The sequence below is a fragment of the Ursus maritimus genome, unplaced genomic scaffold, assembly GCF_017311325.1.
Source record: "Ursus maritimus isolate PB19 unplaced genomic scaffold, ASM1731132v1 scaffold_32, whole genome shotgun sequence".
Classification (NCBI taxonomy): domain Eukaryota; kingdom Metazoa; phylum Chordata; class Mammalia; order Carnivora; family Ursidae; genus Ursus; species Ursus maritimus.
In genome coordinates, this window is record NW_024425786.1 from 19,024,524 (window position 1) to 19,042,571 (window position 18,048).

The 18,048-nt window shown below is 54.6% G+C and overlaps 1 protein-coding gene across 1 annotated transcript in view; it reads left to right on the plus strand.

Annotated features, from left to right (window-relative positions):
* The window catches only part of MAN1C1 (mannosidase alpha class 1C member 1), a 139,430-nt gene extending 121,382 nt beyond the window's left edge, over window positions 1-18,048 (plus strand). Inside the window, exons 7-12 of the mRNA XM_008694862.2 lie at window positions 55-148; window positions 5,024-5,139; window positions 10,390-10,609; window positions 13,373-13,545; window positions 14,774-14,889; window positions 15,836-18,048. Coding sequence (XP_008693084.2) covers window positions 55-148; window positions 5,024-5,139; window positions 10,390-10,609; window positions 13,373-13,545; window positions 14,774-14,889; window positions 15,836-15,962 — 846 coding nt within the window. The 3' untranslated portion in view covers window positions 15,963-18,048. The remainder of the gene's footprint in view (window positions 1-54; window positions 149-5,023; window positions 5,140-10,389; window positions 10,610-13,372; window positions 13,546-14,773; window positions 14,890-15,835) is intronic.

Below are 18,048 nucleotides of genomic sequence, written 5' to 3' on the forward strand. Positions count from 1 at the left end.
GCCGCTGGCTTCTTCCAGAAAGTGAAGGTGCATCTGGTGTCCGTTTCTTGGCAGGTCAGGAACATCCGAAAGGTACTCAGGAAGATCAACAAGCCCTTCGGCCTCTACCCCAACTTCCTCAGCCCCGTGAGTGGGAACTGGATGCAACGTGAGTATAGAGATGGCACCGCCCTGCCTTTGACGGCTGCCAGTGTCCTGTGCGAGGCGCCCGGGGCACGTCAGGAGGGACATGTTTATCAGCAGGCCAGCCAGGCCTTCGCTCCATGCTCCTGGGCACCACCTGCCCTGCTGGGCATCGTGGGGTCCTCGCTGTTGTCGTGTTGTGTGGGCTGCGTGATGGGTGTGGTGGCTGCCCCCTCGCGAGGCCTGCCCTCTGCAGCGCCCGCACACTCCCTGTCTCTGGGCTCCCATCTCTTAGGGCGCCACTGAAGCCTGTCGGGCCATCCGCCAGCCTTGTGGGGGTGTTCCACACAGAACCGTCTGTCTGCTCCAGAAGTGGCCCAGAAAAGACCACGCATCCTCTCCCAGCCCCTTGGATCTGGTGCCCCACCTCCAACTTTAATCCTTTATTTTTTTAAAATCTTGAGCAGAGCGTAACTATACAGTAATACAAAAATCACGAATTTACTGCTGCATCTTGCACCTACCAGAGTTAGTCCTGGGATTCCTGCTGTTCTCTGTTCAGCGGCTTGTGCCTCAGCCAGACAGGTGTGGGTCAGCTCATTTACAGCCCCCCAGCTCCACCTACCGAGACAGAATGGGCTTTGGGGGGACGTGCAAGCTGGAGGGTGTTGAAAAGTCTCCCAGCACCCTGGGATTGCTCCCCTGTCAAGAGGCCCCGATCATGAGGTCATAATGCAAACTGGTGGCCGCAGGTTCCTTGGGCCCTGCCTCTAGGGCCTCACCCCCCTCCCCCTTCTCCCCTTCCAGGGCCTCCCCCCTCCCCTGCCTCCACCACTTCTGCTGAAACAAGGACCCCTCTCCCTTTCCCCCGCCTCCAGCCCTAGTTGTTATGACATCAGCAAGGGGCTCAGGAGCGAAGTACTTGAGACTAATTACTGCGTGGCTACGGGAAACGCACGTTATCTCTTCAAGCCTTGGTTTCTTCTCCTACAAATGGGAGAGGAGCTCGAGATAGCTTTTTTGTGCACCATGGAGGGATGTGGGAGTCATGGTCAGAAGCTGCAGGAAACGGATTTCAGTTCATCTTCCAAAGATGACACGTGTTGTGCCAAAAGGTAATGAGTGCCCACCAGTAAAAGTGTGCAAGTAGGGCCTGGAGGTCGGGCCAGCCTGCAGGGACACGGGGGAGAAACCGCAGAGGCCTGATTCTTGCAGCCCTGGGCCTCTGTGATTACAGGTCCAGGAGGCCCAGAAAATGTGACCCAGGAATTCTCCCCCATGATGACCTCACCCCCAAGTGGCCTCCTACAAGAACCACTTACAGAAATACCAAGTCTTTTTAACCAAAACACACTGCCAAATCCAAAAGTGCAGGGAGGAAATGAAGGTTTGAATTACAGATTATGGCCACGGGAAGACAGTTCAATGACCGTTACTGCTTTTAATTGCAAGGCCTGACTGGGTAAAGAGATAAAGCACCCCACTACTGACCTCAGCTGCTCCAGGACGACGCAGCAGAAGCCATTGAGAGGGAGAGGGGTGTCTGAGCGGCTACCTTGGCAAATTCCAGGGAGAAGCAGAACTTTCTTTCTAGGCTGCCCCAGGGGTCAAGGGGCTGGGCAAAGTTGGTCATATATGGAAAATTGTTTCATATTAATAAAATATGAATCTGAGACCTGCCAAAGAACAGAGGGAAGGCTAGAAAGTCCTGCTTATCTGGGCACCTACCTGCCTCGCGCCCCCCTCCCCCGGCTCTGGCACCCCAGTCCATCACAGGTTCTCTGTGGTTTCACTGGGAATTTTTGGTAATTGTGTGTTTTTCCAACAGACGATAACATTCCCAACTTGCATAAGCTAAGTATGTTCACCTTCTTTTCTCTTCTCGAATCTTTGGTTAGCCCATTTGCAACCACAGAAACTACAGCTTGGGGAGGGGGAGCTAAGGTGCAGGGCCACAGGGGAGGCCAAGACTCTCTGGCCACTAGGACTCACAACCAGGACAGGTCCACCAGGCTCCTGCTGGTGCCAAGCACAGACAAGGCCCACCCTTGCAGAGCCACTGAGAGCTCAGAGGGCTGCCTGCCCTTCAGCGTGGCCCCCGTAATGGCTTGTCCGCCGGGTCTGCTGCCTGAATCCCACACTTTCCTCAGTGGGAGGGTGTGACAAGTCCAGATTCTCCCCAGTGGGGACAGCAGTGTGAGCTGCCTGGCAGCCCCAGCCTGGCAGCCTCCCGCGGGTTCATGGGGGAGGCCATGTCCCCAGCCTGTATGGTGACGCCAAGTGTGATGACAGCACTGACGTGGTCAGGAAGCAGCAGGGCCCATCTCTGCTCAGGCTCACGGATACTAATTCAGATACCAAATCAGAAGATGGAGGCCCAGAGAGGAAGATGGCTTGCCCCGAGGTCATGGCAGATCTGTGTCTTCCGATGCCCACTCTGGGCTCTCCGTGTAGCATGCACTGCTGGGGTAGGACGCCGCAGGCGCACGCTAGCTAGAAAGCAGTGGGACCTCCAAATGAGAATCGTTCACACATCCCCAAGAGGGAGTCCTGTCACAAACACCCATGGAACTCCTGGGGGCCTGGCTCCCCTCTCCTGCACACCTGCCAGGTGGCGCCCTCAACCGTGTCATACACATGCTGCAATCACATGATAAAGTCCCAACTCTTTGGTTTGGCATTTGAGGCCGTTCCCAGCACAGCTCAAACCTCCCTTCCTTTCTTTCGTTTGGGACTTACTGGGTGTCCCTGGTGTGCCATACGGTCAGCGGGCGTAAAATGTGAATCATACACGGCCCCTCCCCATAGAGAGCCCATAGCCTGGTGGGGGAGGCAGACCCATACGCAGATGCCGATACCCCCGCTTTGGGAGCCCCCAAGGGCAAGGCACACACCCAGCAATGGAAGGATCGGCTGCCACGGAGCGCGTCCCACGTGAGGTGCCACGGGGCCAGATTCGCGTACGCCTTACCTCACTCCCTCCTCATGGTCACCCCGTAGGGAAGGACGGTGAGCAGGTTTATGACAACACTGAGAAAAGCCCTTCTGCAGAGTGATGCCTGAGCTGGGGTGTAGCAGTGAGGAAGTGCTAGCCATGCAAGCGGGGGAAGGGGTATTCCTGGTGGAGGGGTCACCACAGGTGGGAGATAACTGGGGAGGCAGGGGACTAGGAGTGCCTGGGGTGGCAGAGAAAACGGTGACAGGTGGCAGGCCCGGAGGAGCGTGGTGATGGCAGGGCCCCTGGCGGCGTGCCTGTGTGCCTCTTCTGTGGGCTGTGAGCCGTGGGAGGTCCCCTCGGTGGAGGCTGGCCGGGTTTGACTTCAGCCTTCCCCAACCCCTGCCCAGCACAGACCTCCTGCTCTAGTTTCGGGCACGCCATCAGCACGCTGGGCCCGGCACACCCCTGTGCCTCCCTCTGCTCTGTGTCCCAAGCTGTGTCCTCCCTGTAGCACTGGGGGCCCGGGGGTGTGTTGTGCTGGTGAGTGTCTCTTCACACAGCAGAGTCCAGCCTCCCCAAGGCTCAGGATTTCTCTGGTCTGTTCCAATTTTTGCAAGTCCTGAGCCCTGGCTGGGCCATGATTTATTTATGGGGCTGGAGGGAGCCAGAAAGGCTGGTTTACTCTGGGTATTCCTCTCAGCCCACTTTCCTGGTCCCCAACTGTCTTCAACCTCTGACTTTTGGTCCCGCTCTCTTCACACTTGTCCTTTTTATCTCTAGGCATAGAAGAAGCATGTTTTCATGCTCTGGTTGGCTCTAAAGCTGCAGAAAGTGACAGCTCTGCCACCTTGGTGGCCTTGGAGGAGCTGTGTAGGTCCACCCACAGTTTTCCCATCTGGGAAAGGGGTCGGCAGTGCCTACCTTGCAGGATTCTTGGGAGGTTGTTATAGAGAGTACAGCAAAGCTCCTGGCCCACAGTAGACCCTGGAGAAATGGTAGCTTTTGATGGATTCTCTGTTTCTTTCTCTCTTCCCCCCACCTACCTTCCCTCCCTTCTCTGTTCCTATCCCCACTCTCTCCAGAGGGGCTGGAAATACCCTCCCCACCGACGCTACCCCGCCTTAATCTGCCCCCGTTTTCCTTCCTCTCTCTGTCTCTCTGTTTAAGTGCGTCTTAACAGGGAACTGAAATTTGCTCTTTGTTATATCTATTAAATGCCTTTATGTTTCCCTGTTGTTAATTTTTTAAAGCATGTGAGTGAAGCATTTTCCATGTCTTGCTTCTCTGGTTAAGTGCTCCTGGTTGACCCGTCTTTCTCCAGGGATAGCGCTGGGTGGAGTCCCTCAGTCCTGCTCCATGGGCGACTCTAGGCAGATGCCACCAGGGCAAAGACGGGCTTTTCAGACCTAATTCTTCCCAACCCCCCGCTCCTTGGAAACTCCATTTATCCTAGACTGCTCAGCTGAAGCTCGGTTTTTTCCAAGTGGCTCTGTATCCTGACTAAGCCTACTGTTCCTCCTTTCCATGGCCGTTTATGAACCTGCCCAGCATTAATTACCATGTTTGTCACCGGGTAATAAAAATCTCTGAACTCCCTGCCACCAGATTATCTTTTTAAAGAAATGCAACTCATTTACAGTTAATAACCAGAGGCCCTGCCGTCCTTGGCCCGCTAAAGCGACATGATTTATACTCCCGGGTGAGCCGCGCGCTCGAGCGCCAAATCCTCCTGCCCAGGATGGCCTGGGCTCCCCGCGTCTCAGCCTGGGGCTTCCTTTCTGCCCCTGTTCCTGCAGGGCTCAGAGGCTGCTGGTTAAAGGCTTGCTGCCCACCCGCATGTGGCCCTGGGGAGGCCACCGAGGGCAGTGACCGAGACTCGCTGCCCAGTGCATTCCCTCGGGAAGGCCTGCGCGGCGGCCTCAGCAGTTGGAGGTAATGCTCCTGTCCTCTCTCTCCTCACAGACCACGTCTCGGTTGGAGGCCTCGGGGACAGTTTTTATGAATATTTGATCAAATCCTGGTTGATGTCAGCCAAGACAGATGTGGAGGCTAAAGATATGTACTACGAAGCCTTGGAGGTAAGACATGTGCCGGCCTCTTCACGGGCAGTTGGTCCTTCACCACCAGCTCTGGCGCAGACCTCTGAGTGCCGGGGGCTCGCTCACTACCCCCCAGCCATGCGCTTTGCACGCCCAGCTTGTGATGCTACTCAGATGCCTTGAAATTAGGGCCATGTGAGCCCCCTCGTTTTACAGGTGCAAAGCCCACGCTCAAGGAGGTAAAGCCATTTGTCCGAGGTCTCACAGGAAGCGGCAGTCAGTCTGATTCAGAAGTCTTGGTGTTTAGGCTTCCGTAAATATGTCGGAGCCCAGAACACAGCCAGACACTGGCTTGGGAGCCCCCAGATGAGGCTGCCAAAGCAAGACCCTCAGCCATCTCCCTGCAGAGCCAGAGGTGACGTAATCAGCATGTGCAAGCAGGGAGGGGCCTCCCTCAGTGGGGCATCTGGTTCTGCTCCTTCTCTTTATGTGGATGGAAACCAAGGCCCACAGAGGGGAAGGCACTTGCTCAAAGCCACACAGTACAGAGCTGGCCGAGCTGGAGCGAGAGCCAGATCTAAGCCCGTCCCAGTGTTCCCCCCACTGTCCCTCACCACTGCTGCTCTGTCTACAGGGTGTCAACTCAACAAGGGATGGTAGGCTTAGATGAGTCTCTCCAAAGAGAGGGAGACTTTAGGATGGAAGAGGAAAATGGTTAGCCTGAGCTATTCAAAAGGGGGTTATGGAATCCCATCAGCCCATCACTAGATACTTCTGAGCCCAACTAAGGAAAACACACTAAGTAGGCTCCAGGCCTCAGTTTCCCCCATCAAGTAAGTTGAGCAGCTTGGATCTACTCTGCCACCACCTTGGTCTGAGGTTTCGTGTCCCCTAAACTAGACTTCTTGCTCCTCTCCCTTCGAAGTTGGTTCTCCCTCCACACAGCAGGCAGAAGAACTCGAAATTCATGTCCCTACCTCATTGGCTCCACTTTTGCACTTGGAAGAAGCTAGACTCCTCCCCTTTGGGTACCTGAGCTAGACCTACCAATCACCTTGAACTTTTCCCCCCTTTACTCCCAGCTCTGGTCCCCAGCCTTCCTCAGAGACACCAGACTCTTTCCCACCTCGGGGCTTTTATACTTGCTGTCCTCTCTACCTGGAATAGCGTTCAAATGGCTGGGCCCCATTTATTGGTCAAGTCAAATGCCACTGGAAACTGGCCTTTCACAGCCTCTGTCACATATCCCAGACTTATTCTCTTTCTCGCCTTCATCAGCATGAAAATTACCCCGTGCCTATGTTGTTTACTTGTCCATTGTCTGTCTTCCCCAAGTAGAATGTGAGCTATCTAGGAGCAGGGATCTTGTCTAGTCATTCACCCTGTCTGCCTCACTCCTAAAACAGTGCCTGGTACATAGGAAGTGCACCATAACTATTTTGTAAGCAAACGAACACATGATTGCTGAAGGGATAGGTAGATGGATGGATGGATGGAAGGATGGATGGATGGATGAGTGAATGGAAGGATGCATGGACGGATGGGTGGATGGATGCGTGGGTGGAAGGATGAGTAGGTAGGTAGAGGATAGAGGGGTGGATAGGTGGCTAGGCAGGTGGAAAGATGGATAGGTGGGTGGATATGGTGAATGGATGGGTATGAACAGTTGGATAGATGGATGAATGAACTCTAACTAGCCTCTGGCCAGGAATGGTAGTGCTTAAAGGAAGCCCATTGAAACAGGCTTCCACAGCCATGGACCTTTTAAACTGTGGGCTTGGTGATGAGTTTTCCCCACCCAGTTCCCCAGCACCAAGACCTTGGTCATGAAGCAGCCACTGGGACTCCAGTCCCATCTCCGTCTCCGTCTCGGCCCCAGCTTCAGCTTCGGCTGAGCTCAGACCACAGCCAGTGTCTGCTGTCAGACGAAAGTGTTCAGCCTGCACGAGCCTTTCTGCACCTTCTGCCATTCCTTGCAGGGTAAACATGAAGTTAGCGAGCAGCCTGGATCCCTGCCCTCAGGGCACACTGTGGTTGAGGCTTCAAGGGAAGAAATGGCCATGAATTATTTAAGCAAACTGGGAGCTTTATGGAAAGCACTTGATTGAACAGGAGAGAACTTGGCTTTGCTCCCCTCATTTGATATCCCCCAGTGAATAGCCTGGAGTATCTCTGACCCTGGGTAAAGACTGGGCCTCTGGCAAGTTTGGGGCTTTGAAGAATATTCTGGTAATTCTCAACCTTGTCCACATGTTAAGAATCACTGGGGGAGCTGTAAAATCCCATTGCCCAGGCTGCACCCTGACAAGTCTACATCAGAACCTCTGGGCCAGGGCCCAGGAAAGAGCCTGGAAAGCTGCCCTGGGGGTGGGGGTGAGACCACTGTCCAGCTGGGGTGGGTGAGGATGATTCAGACAGGCCAATGGGGCACACCCCTGAGGGTCACCGGAGGAGGGGGAACAGGAAGAATAGGGAGATCATCTGTCACGGCGCTCTCCTCCAGGCAGGTGCCCTGACTGCCTTATTTAGCCCCATCTTACAGATGAGAAACTGAGGTCACACAGCAGCCAGTGTCAAAGCCAAGGTGCAAACACAGATCCAGCTGACTCCAGATGCGGTGCTCCTGCCAACCACAAAGGAGCCTGGCTTGCCTAAATCCCCCTGGGGAATGGGCGGATGGGGTTCCCTCCAAGAGGCAAAGAAAGCCAGTCCTTGAATAACCTCACAGCCATCCCAGGAATTATTCCCATTTTACAGATAGGAGGGGGCGTCTTCAGAAAAGGGAAATAATTTGCCCAGAATCACCCAACACTCACATTGCAGAGCTGGGATCCAAGCCTAGGTCTCTGGATTCTCCCTCAGCGCTGCTCGTCTCCTGGGTAATTTAAGCCTAACCGGTCAGTTGCCAGCCTGTGCTGTCTTGTGTTTTGCTTAGAGTTTTAGAATGCCTTGTTGAGTTTAATCTTTGCACCTATCTGCTTGTCTCCGTTGTGTCCTCACACAGAGACTGGTCTGTCATTTCCTCTTTACCATGATTACTTAGCTTGGGGTTAACCCCAAATGGAAATAACTCATGGGAGCCAGTCTTGAGGGGGCAGTTTCTGTGCTACCACACGAGGCTTCATGGGATCTCCCCTGGATGTCTGTGTTTTCCAAGTGTCCACAACGGGTGACTGAGCAAGATTTTTGCACCCTGGACTAGCCTGCCACCCGTCCTCCCCACCTGCGTGGACCCAGCTCTGCCCAGGAGTGGGGGGCCCAGCGCAGAGCAGACCCAGCCCAGGGGTGGGCTGGGCAGCTCACCAGGCCCCTCAGTGCTCCGACCCCCAAGGCGCAGGTGCTCAGAGCTTCCCACCTGCTACTCAGTGAGGGTCCTGCAGCCAGCCCACCGGCCGGGACCTTGCAGGAGGAGGGAAAGTTAAAAACACATCCAAGAGCGAATGTTGTTTGAGCACCTTTGGTATGCCTGCCCCTGGCTGGAGAGTGGTGATGGGAGCTTCTGTCAGGCAGCACTCAGAGTCCTGGGAAAAAGACAGGGGTGCCACAGAACACACACGGACGGATGCACAAGGTGGGGCCAGCACCCCGTAGAAGGGTAACGGGGAAGGCGAGTACCGGGGCAGCAGTGGTCTCCAGCGCAGCGCACGGTCGAGCATGCGCAAAGGCAAGCGGGGACGGCGGAGTCGAGGCAGAGCACGTTTCTTTCAAATGCTGACCACAAATCATAATCCCTGCGTGTGTTTGACTTTGTTGGGAATCTCTACTAGCGGGTGAGCTCCCCGAGGCAGGGCCCAGGCCGTGTGTCTTCAGAGGCTTCATCCCGTGCGCCAAGCCACCACTAATAGGAAATTCAACGGGAGGAGGGGGGTATGACTGGAAAGAGGCCGGGGCAGGGGGTGGACTGGAGAGGAACTGTCATAGCCAACACGCACGGAGGACTCTGTGCCAGCAAGTATGCTGAGCTCTGCACACACAGCCCATATGATCCTCACAACCCTTTGAGGTGTTTGTGCTCGTATCCCCATTTCATACATTTACTTGGCAATCAAGGCAGAGAGAGCCCATAGAACCCGCCCAACGTCACACAGCTTGGAACTGACAGAGGTGGGATTTGACCCGAGAAATCTGTTCCTGGGAGTCATGTCTGTGGCATCAGGTTAAACTGGTCTGTTATTTACAGAGAGCAGAGGTCCAGGACCAGCCTGGAGAATAGATTAGAGGGGCAAGAATGCAGGAAGAGGTCTGGCCAGGGCCCCAGAGGCCCGGCCCTGGATCAGGAGCCACAGACACTGCCCTCACCTCTGTCTCCAGGGCTCCCAGAGGCTAACGGCAGGGAGTGGGGGGCACCATAGCCTGACACCTACACCGCCCAACTTCCTTGGGTGCTTTGCCAGCAGTATCCTCTCCCATGGAAGTTGGGGACAGGGGACTTTCAAAGCCCCTTGCCACCAGAAGGAGCAGCTGTCAGGTAGTCGAAGATGCCCAGTTTGGGCACCTGGGGGTCTTTGTCTTAATCCCAGCTTGGCTGGGTGACCTGGGATGAGCCACTCGACCCTTTTGTCTGTAGAGGGCATGACAGCCATGTGCCTGGCTTGTCGTGGACATTAAATGAGACGGTGTATGATAAGGGCTTGTAGAGAGCAGCTCTTAACTTTCTGTGCGTCCTTTTTGAGAACCAGATAAAATATATGGCCCCTCTTCCCATGAAAATGCACACACACCAGAGTGTCACATACAATTTGAGGGGCCTCTGGACCCCCTGGAGCCCGTCCAGAGGCCAGCTGGCCTTCAAGTTAAGGTTCCCTAACAGAGGACATCATGGAGGTTGGATAAGAATTTTTAAAGATTTTTTTAAAATATTTATACATAGAAGATTTAAAAGCTTAAATAAGAGGGGCTCCTAGCTGGCTCAGTTGGTAGAGAATGTAACTCTTAATCTCAGGGTTCTGAGTTTGAGCCCCACACTGGGTATAGAAATTACTTAAAAATAAAATATTTTTTTAAAAAAGTCTAAATAAGAGATTCACTCTGGGAAGCTGCCTTGTGTCCAAGCCCCCAGCAGGCACCAGGCTTCAGTCAGGGGAGTGGCAGCACCTCCTACCGGCCCCATCAGGGACCACTGCCAGCCGCCGGCCGAGGGCAAGGACCTCCTTTGCCTGGGATGGAGGGCTCAGCAGAGCTGTGTTCACTGCTGTCTGCAAAATGCTCATTTTTCCGTCCTCTCCCCCTCCCTTCTCTGTCCCCCCTCCTATGCCCCTCCCCTCTGCCCAACTCCCACCTTGCTCCCAGGCAATAGAGACCTACTTGCTGAATGTCTCTCCTGGGGGGCTGACCTACATTGCCGAGTGGCGAGGGGGGATTCTGGACCACAAGATGGGGCACCTGGCCTGTTTCTCTGGGGGCATGATCGCCCTCGGCGCTGAGGATGCCAAGGAAGAAAAGAGGGCCCACTACCGAGAGCTCGCAGCCCAGATCACCAAGACGTGCCACGAATCGTACGCCCGCTCAGGTAACCCTGCAAGGGGAAGGGGCAGCAGGAGAGACTGAGGCTAGACACCAGGAAGAACTAGAAAAACCAGCAGAGCAGCAGTGAGTGAAGGGAACACACAGTCTTGGAGCAGTCTCGCCTTGGAAGTTACGTCAAATTTGTATGAGGATGTGCTGTCTATGCACTGAGACTATACCCTAAGTTAAAAGGAAAATAGGGGTGATGTGTTAAGCACCCGTGCCAAGTGTTGTTCAGCACTTGACCTGCATCATTGCTGAACCTCACAACACAGATAAACTGAGGCCCAGAGAGGACTTGGCTAAGGTCCCACGTGAGGGGCACAGAGCAGAGGGTCCTCCAGGCTTCCTGAGTCTAGCAGATCCCTTCTCCCTGAGCCCTTACCCCTGAGTGGTGCCTCTGCCTTTCCTCCCCGGCACCCCTCCATTTAGGGGGTCTTACCACCTCTAGTACCACCCCATTTATCACCCTCTTTGAACCAAGGCCTCCAGAAAGCCCAAGAACTTCTTGACCATCCCCAATGAGTGTTAACTCATTGCAGAACTGTCAAATGCTAGAGTCAGAAGTCACATTAGAGAACATAAGCCTTGTCTTAGATGTGGGGAAGCTGAGTCAGCTCAGAGAGGGGAAGTGACTTCACCAAAGTCACACTGCGCCTGTGATGTCTTCTGAGGTCTTCTGATGCCCAGCTCCTTATTGTGTGCCGCCTCTCTAAACAGTGCCCCACAGAAAAAACCTTCCCCCCAGAGCCCCGAGAGGTGCCCACTGCTCAGAGTGTAATCCCAGTCTTGGTTGGTGGAGGGGACCCAAGATTTGCCATAAACCTGCCTCAAGTGCCACTCTGCCACTCACCAGTGGGGTGGCCTCCGTTTTCTCATCTGTTTAATGGGAACAATAACACAGGTCTCCCAGGGTGAGATAGAAGGTCCCATAGAAAGCACATCGCCGGCCGCCTTCAGCCCCAGCACGGAAAGCGTGTGTTAGCTTGAAAGGTGTCTGTGACCCCTCCAGCCGAGTCCAGATCTCCTGGAGCTGTTTCCATGAAGCCAACAATTCACGACGGGTCTGCAATTCCCTTCAAAGAGCTAGAGCCGTAAACAAATAGGAAATCGCAGGAATAATAAAAAGCTCACTATTTGTCTGGGACGATCAACCCAGACCATAAAAGACAGCTGCTTAATAGAGCATGCTGTTCTAGCCAGCCTGCCTGTCCACGGACAGCCCCGGCGGCAGCTCGTGCCCCCACCCTGTCAGCAGCTTGAGCAAAACGGCCCTTTGGTAGCGGCCAGGAGCAGCTGCAAGCATGGAGAACTCAAGGGGGCCAGGGTCTGGCTAACGGCACCCAGCACAGCCCTTCTGTGAAGCCCTCCATGGAAGAGTAAGATGTCTTGCAAAGCCCCAGTCGTCTCTTGGGGAAAACCACCCAGGGGCTCTCAGGGTCCTGACCTGATGGGAAAAAGGAAGGCACGCTTAGAACCAGAGCCCAGCACTGGAAGGACTCAGACAGGGTGTGCAGGCGCTGAAGGGAGGAGGGGCTGACCCCTCTGGCCTAAACTCGGGGCCTAGAGTCTCAGACCCAGGAGGGAAAGAGAGAGAGCAGAGCCCAGGGAAAGGGCATCAGACAGATCCAGGGTCACATCCCAGCTCAGTCACAGCTCACTGTGTTACCTTGGACAAATTACTTAGCCTCTCTGATCCTCAGTTTCCATATGCGTGAGAGAGGAACGCTGACATTTACCTTAGCAAAACGAAACAGGAACAAACAAAAGAACATTTGTTAGGATCGAAATAATGGATCTAACGCGCCCAGCACAGCCCCTGAAATCAGAGTTGGCTGTAGCCGTGGTTGTAACTATGGTCCTTCAGAAAATGGGAATGGCACCAAATTGTCCAAAAACTAACAAACCAAACGGTGACAAAAACAAAACTCAGAGGCGCCTGGGTGGCTCAGTCGGTTAAGCATCTGCTTTCAGCTCAGGTCATGATCCCCGGGTCCTGGGATCGAGCCCCACTTCGTCACAGGGAGCCTGCTTCTCCCTCTGCTCATTCTCTCTCTCTCTCTCTCTCTCTCCCCCTTCCCTCTCCCTCTCCCTCTCACATGTGTTCTCTCTCTCAGATAAATAATCTTAAAAACAACAACAAACCTCAGACCTTACCAAGCCCTCTATCTAGCTTCCTCTGCCTGAGTCTGTGCCTTCTGGGCAGTTCTGCCTCCATCTCCACCTCAACAGTGTCCCAGCCTGTCAGCTCTGGAAGGCTCCTTCTGGGAGGTGCGGAAAAGCAGTTCCCTAAGAAAGGGGTCTGTGGAGAAGCATCACCGCGTATCAGCATGTTAAAGGATCTGATAAGTCCTGCAGAAAGGAGACTATTTCACTTTATTTGACCCACAGTTCCCCAGATGTCTTTAAACCTGAAATCCTTTCTTGGCTGGTTAACATCTTGCAGAGTTAATGTCTCAAAACACAGTTGGGGAACATCGCCCAAGCCTTTTTTTCCCCAGATTGCTGGACAGTTCATTTGGACTCGCAGATTCTAAAACCGCAACGTGCTCGAGGCCTCAAGGGTCTTGCTTTGGCCTGCCTGGGCCAAGAGGGAAGCTGGGCGTTTGCCAGGCTCAGCCCTACCCGGCTGTGCAGGCAGGGCCCAGCCTGTACCGGTCACCCTGCCAGCGCTTCCAGGCCACTGGGGGCGCTCCTGGGGCAGCTGGGTCCTGAAAAGCAGGAGGTGGGAGTTCTGACCAGGTCCTCTGGTTGGTGCTCCCCACAGATACCAAACTGGGGCCCGAGGCATTCTGGTTTAACTCCGGCAGAGAGGCCGTGGCCACGCAGCTGAGCGAGAGCTACTATCTCCTGCGGCCCGAGGTGGTGGAGAGCTACATGTACCTGTGGCGACAGACCCACGACCCCATCTACAGGGCGTGGGGCTGGGAGGTGGTGACGGTGAGTGTGCTGGGCGGGGGGGCTGAATGTCTGACTGGTGCCCTAGCATTCAGTCAGGGTCCAAAACGCCCTAGCTCGGGCACCAAGATAAGGTCACACCAGTTTGACATCTGGCTAAGGTTCCGACTGCAAAGGGCCAAGGTGTGGTTGCAGAGCCGAGTCCCCAGCTGGGCGAAAGCAGGCCGGGAACTTCGGGAGAGGGTTCTGAGCACCCACAGCCTTTGGGCCCAGGCTCCAGGGCCAGCAAATGTAGAGGGCTAACGGCAGGGTGGGAGCCGGAGGGGCCCAGAGCACCTGTGGGCACTGCTTTCTCACCCTGAAGCCTGAGCAGATGGCGTTAGAGTTCTCCTCTCAAACAGGAATAGGCTGCCAGGCCGGCAGGTCACCTCCCTCCTCTGCCCAAAGCCAGCACAGCCCTGGGCGGCCCCCACCTGTCTCTAGGCTCTGCTCTCCACCACCTGTGTCTCTTCCACTAGCGCACTTGTCCCCAACCACCCAGCAGGAAGCATCATGGCCCTCTGTGGGGTAGGTGTCCAAGGCAGGTATGGAAAGTCCAGAAGGATGTCTCCTGAGGAATGCTAAGCCTTCTCTGTCCGCCCCCCTTCCCAGCTTCCCCTAGGGGCCCCCGCTCTCAGAGCCATAGGCTGTCCTGGGGAGAACCACACCCAGAGCACTGGCCCGGGCAGGTTCACTTATGCAGTTCGTTGACCAGAATCCCCCGTTCCCCTGAAGGCCCTGGTTCTTGGCCAGTGAAAGCCAAGTGTTTTGTGCTCCTCGGCCCAGCCCCCAGACCCCTCAGTGTGTAAAAATGGCATTTATATAAAAAAAAAAAAATGGCAGACAGCACATGGCCCTCCCTGCTCTGGACCAGGGACCATATCTCCACAGGGAATCTGTGGGGTGTGCTAAGTCCAGCCCCCCAGTCCCAGCCCTCCACTGCCTTCCTCAGTTCACCCCTGTGGGTGAGTCTGTCGGATGAGCCTAGTTCCCTGAAACGCCAAAAATTCAGGCCAGGAGAAGGGCTCGAGCCAGCAGCCTGCTGGGACTAAGTTCTCAGCCCCGGTGCCAGGACGGCTGAGCCCTCAATGATTTGTCTTTCTGCTTCCACAAATGCCAGGGGTCCCCAGCCGAGTGGTCCGGGGCCTGCCTGTTCACAACCTGGGCAGGCACGAGTCTTGGGGGTGCCTCTCTCCTCTCCCCACACCAAAGCTGCCTCCCTTTTCTTCAGGCCTTGGAGAAATATTGTCGCACGGACGCTGGTTTCTCCGGGATCCAAGATGTGTACAGCAGCGTCCCCAACCACGACAACAAACAGCAGACTTTCTTTCTAGCGGAGACACTAAAGTGAGTTGGGGCTTGGCCAGTGTTCTTTCCAGAGGGGAACCAGGACTTTCTCGGGGATGGAGGGAGGAGGAGGGTGAGGTGTGGGGTCAGCAGCCCCTCCCTTCCCCAGCAGTCTGGTTCTGCCATCACAGGGTGGGCCACGAGGGGTGGGGGGCCTGGGGTCTCCAGGGTGACATCCCCAGGGTGCACCTCAGAGAGAGACCAGACAGCACCCCACCTCCAGGTACTAGCTGTGTGCTAAGTTAGTGTAACCTGCCTCCTCAGGTCACTCGGGTCTCTGAAACCATGTCCTCTTCTATAGAATGGGAGGAGTGATAGTGACGGTGGTCACTGCTGTTGACCTTCCCTCTACAGTTTGCTGCTGCACTACTCCCTCGCTCTCTTGGGGTGGAAGGCAGCCACCCCATTTCCTTGCACTGGTGCTTAACCCCTTACAATGGGTTGGGATGGTCCGTTCCTTTAGCTTGGGAAGCTGGAGTTCTGGAGTCACAACTGCTGTTCATTTTAGTGCCGGAACATCTGCTTGAGTCTATAGTCTCCTGGGGCGCCCATCAGGGAGCAGCCCAAGAATCTGGACTGGTGCAGTACTCAGGCCAGCGTAAAAAGAAAGAAGGATCTAGGTCATAAGGGGGCCTGGCCGGCCTCTCCTACAGGTGGCAAAAGTACCTGAGTGAAGCCGGTTGGGTAGGAAGTAACAGAGGGAGGGCAGGGGCAGAGCCAGCGTTAGACCAGGTCCGACTGCCCCAACTCTCAGCGCTGTCTTCAGCATGCTCCGCTCCTTCCCTGGGACCAGCGCTGCAAGTGGACTTGGGATCTCAGAACTCCTTGCACCCTTAGCCACGGGCCCGTGTGGCAGAGGCCTCTGAGATTGGTTGCCAGTGGTCCCCTGTTCCCCAGAGCCCTGACCCGCTGTGTCTTGCTTCCCTCCCTGCCCCCGGGGACACAGGTATCTCTATCTTCTGTTCTCTGAAGATGACATGCTCTCCCTGGAAGACTGGGTGTTCAACACAGAGGCCCACCCCCTCCCTGTGAACCACTCGGACAGCTCCAGCGGGGCTGGGGGCCGACTCTGACCCGTCTCCCTGCCGCACCCGGGGCCCCGGAGGGTGGCCTTGCCTTTTCAGGATTTGGGACTGTTCTCAAACGGATTGGGAACGTAGGCCCCACTCCAGGCAGACCCAGGGCAGATGTGTCGGACAAGCAACTTCTTTTCCTCTGTGAGGAGATAGGACTTGGAGACGCAGCGATGTCACCCCAGGCCCAGACTTTCCTTTCTACGGAGAATTTCTATGAAACCCTCTCACTTGCCATTCCAGGGCCCAGTGAACGGACGTTTGCATATTGTCCCCATGCCTTTGATTCACTTCCTCTCATTTGGGGAGGTTTTTTTGTTTGTTTTGCTTGATTTCGCCTTTTCTCTGCAGTTGTGTCTTCCCACAAATTAGAAATATAGTTTCAGAGTCACGTGCTTTTGAAAGCGGCAGCATCTTGATAAACTAAACCTTCAGGTGTTTGCACACACAAACCTTGACCCCATTTTCGATATTTTAAATGCTTTTTGCCCAACATTTACTATACGTCCAACTACGTGGCATTTACCTTATAATTTGAGGAGGTGTTCCCTTTGATTTGGGCCAAGGTGTTAACGAATCACTAGTGCTATTTTCATTATTGTAATGGGAAAACCTGTAAACTTACAATAAAAGAGTTTATTGAATAAGAAATACAATTGGGTTCATTGCACATCAGTGACTCCTGGGAAAACCATGGCAATGTTATCACCAGAAAAAAATAATCAACCAGCAGTTGATTTAACCTACAATTTAGTAAAGAACTCCCAACTCCTATTGCCTTCCCTTAAATTGGTCTTAAAAATTCAGGAAGGGTGAAGCCGACCCTTTAAATGGAGTTGGGTGTTTATACTTAAGTCAAGGCTTGGAAGAGGCCCAGAGAGGGCCAGCAGCTTGCCCGTGGTCACGCAGCCGGTGGAGACAGAGGGGAGCCCAGTCCCTACAGTCGCTCACGACCCCAGTCGTGTGTGCCTCCGTTCTCATGCAGCAGTTGCGTGGTGAGTGCCCGCAGGAGCCCAGACACCGGGCTAGAAGCCAGGGACGCAGGGGCAGAAACGGTCCTAAGCCCCGCCCTCAGGGAGCGTACAGCCACGTGAGGGGAAGACAGACCGTAAAGTAAACGGACAGATAAGGAACATGACTGCGAGTCGTGTGAAGTGCGACAGAGACGAGGGGCCAGGGATGATCTTAGGGCATCAAGGAGAGCCTCTCTGAGCAGATGACTTTCAAGCTGAGGCCTAGAAGATAAGAAGGAGCGGCGGGAGGAGTATCCCACAAACCCACTCTCCCTCCCTGGTGACATCACCTGCTCCCCCCACCCCCCCAGAGGCCCAAAACCTTGATTGAGGCCACCATGCGGAGCGAGGTGTTCAGGCAGCTTGTCCACACAGCTGACCACACGGTCATTCTGAGCCCTCCCCCATGCTCAGCCGCCTCATTTGGGCTGTTATAAGCTTGAGCCCCGGCGCTGTTGGAGCCCTAGGCCAAGTGACCTGGCTCTAAGTCCCGGCCGTGGGACCCTGGGTAGCGCACCTCACCTCTCATCAAACAGAGGGAGAAGCCTCCACTCCCGAGGCTGCTGGGAGAATAAGCAGAAGCCACGGGCGGCCCGGCAGTGTGGGAAGTGCTTCCTCCTTGTTCTGGGGACGCAGATGCCCCAGCAGCTCCTTAAGCAGTGATCAGAGCTGTGGGTGAGCCGTCCCCGTGGCCAGAACCCGTCTGGTGACTAAGGCCCTGCCTGAACCCAGGAAATCACTTCACCTTTGACAGGCATCAGGAAAGTGTGGCTCTGGAGACCCGCCAGTGCCCATTTAAAAAAAAAAAAACCAAAACAGAAAACCCACTGTACAAGCCTTGTGGGAAAGGTGAGGAGTATCTTTATGCGAAGCAGGAAGAAAAACCATCCACCATTCTACCCTCCAGAATGAATACTGTTATATTTTCTTCCAGATCTTTTTCTATGAATGTACAGAATATATTTTGCAAACATGGTATCATACTATAAATACTGTTTTACTGTAATCTGCTTTTGCTCTTAACTATATATTGTGAAGCTCTTTCCATGTCAACAAATACACATGTACCTCTA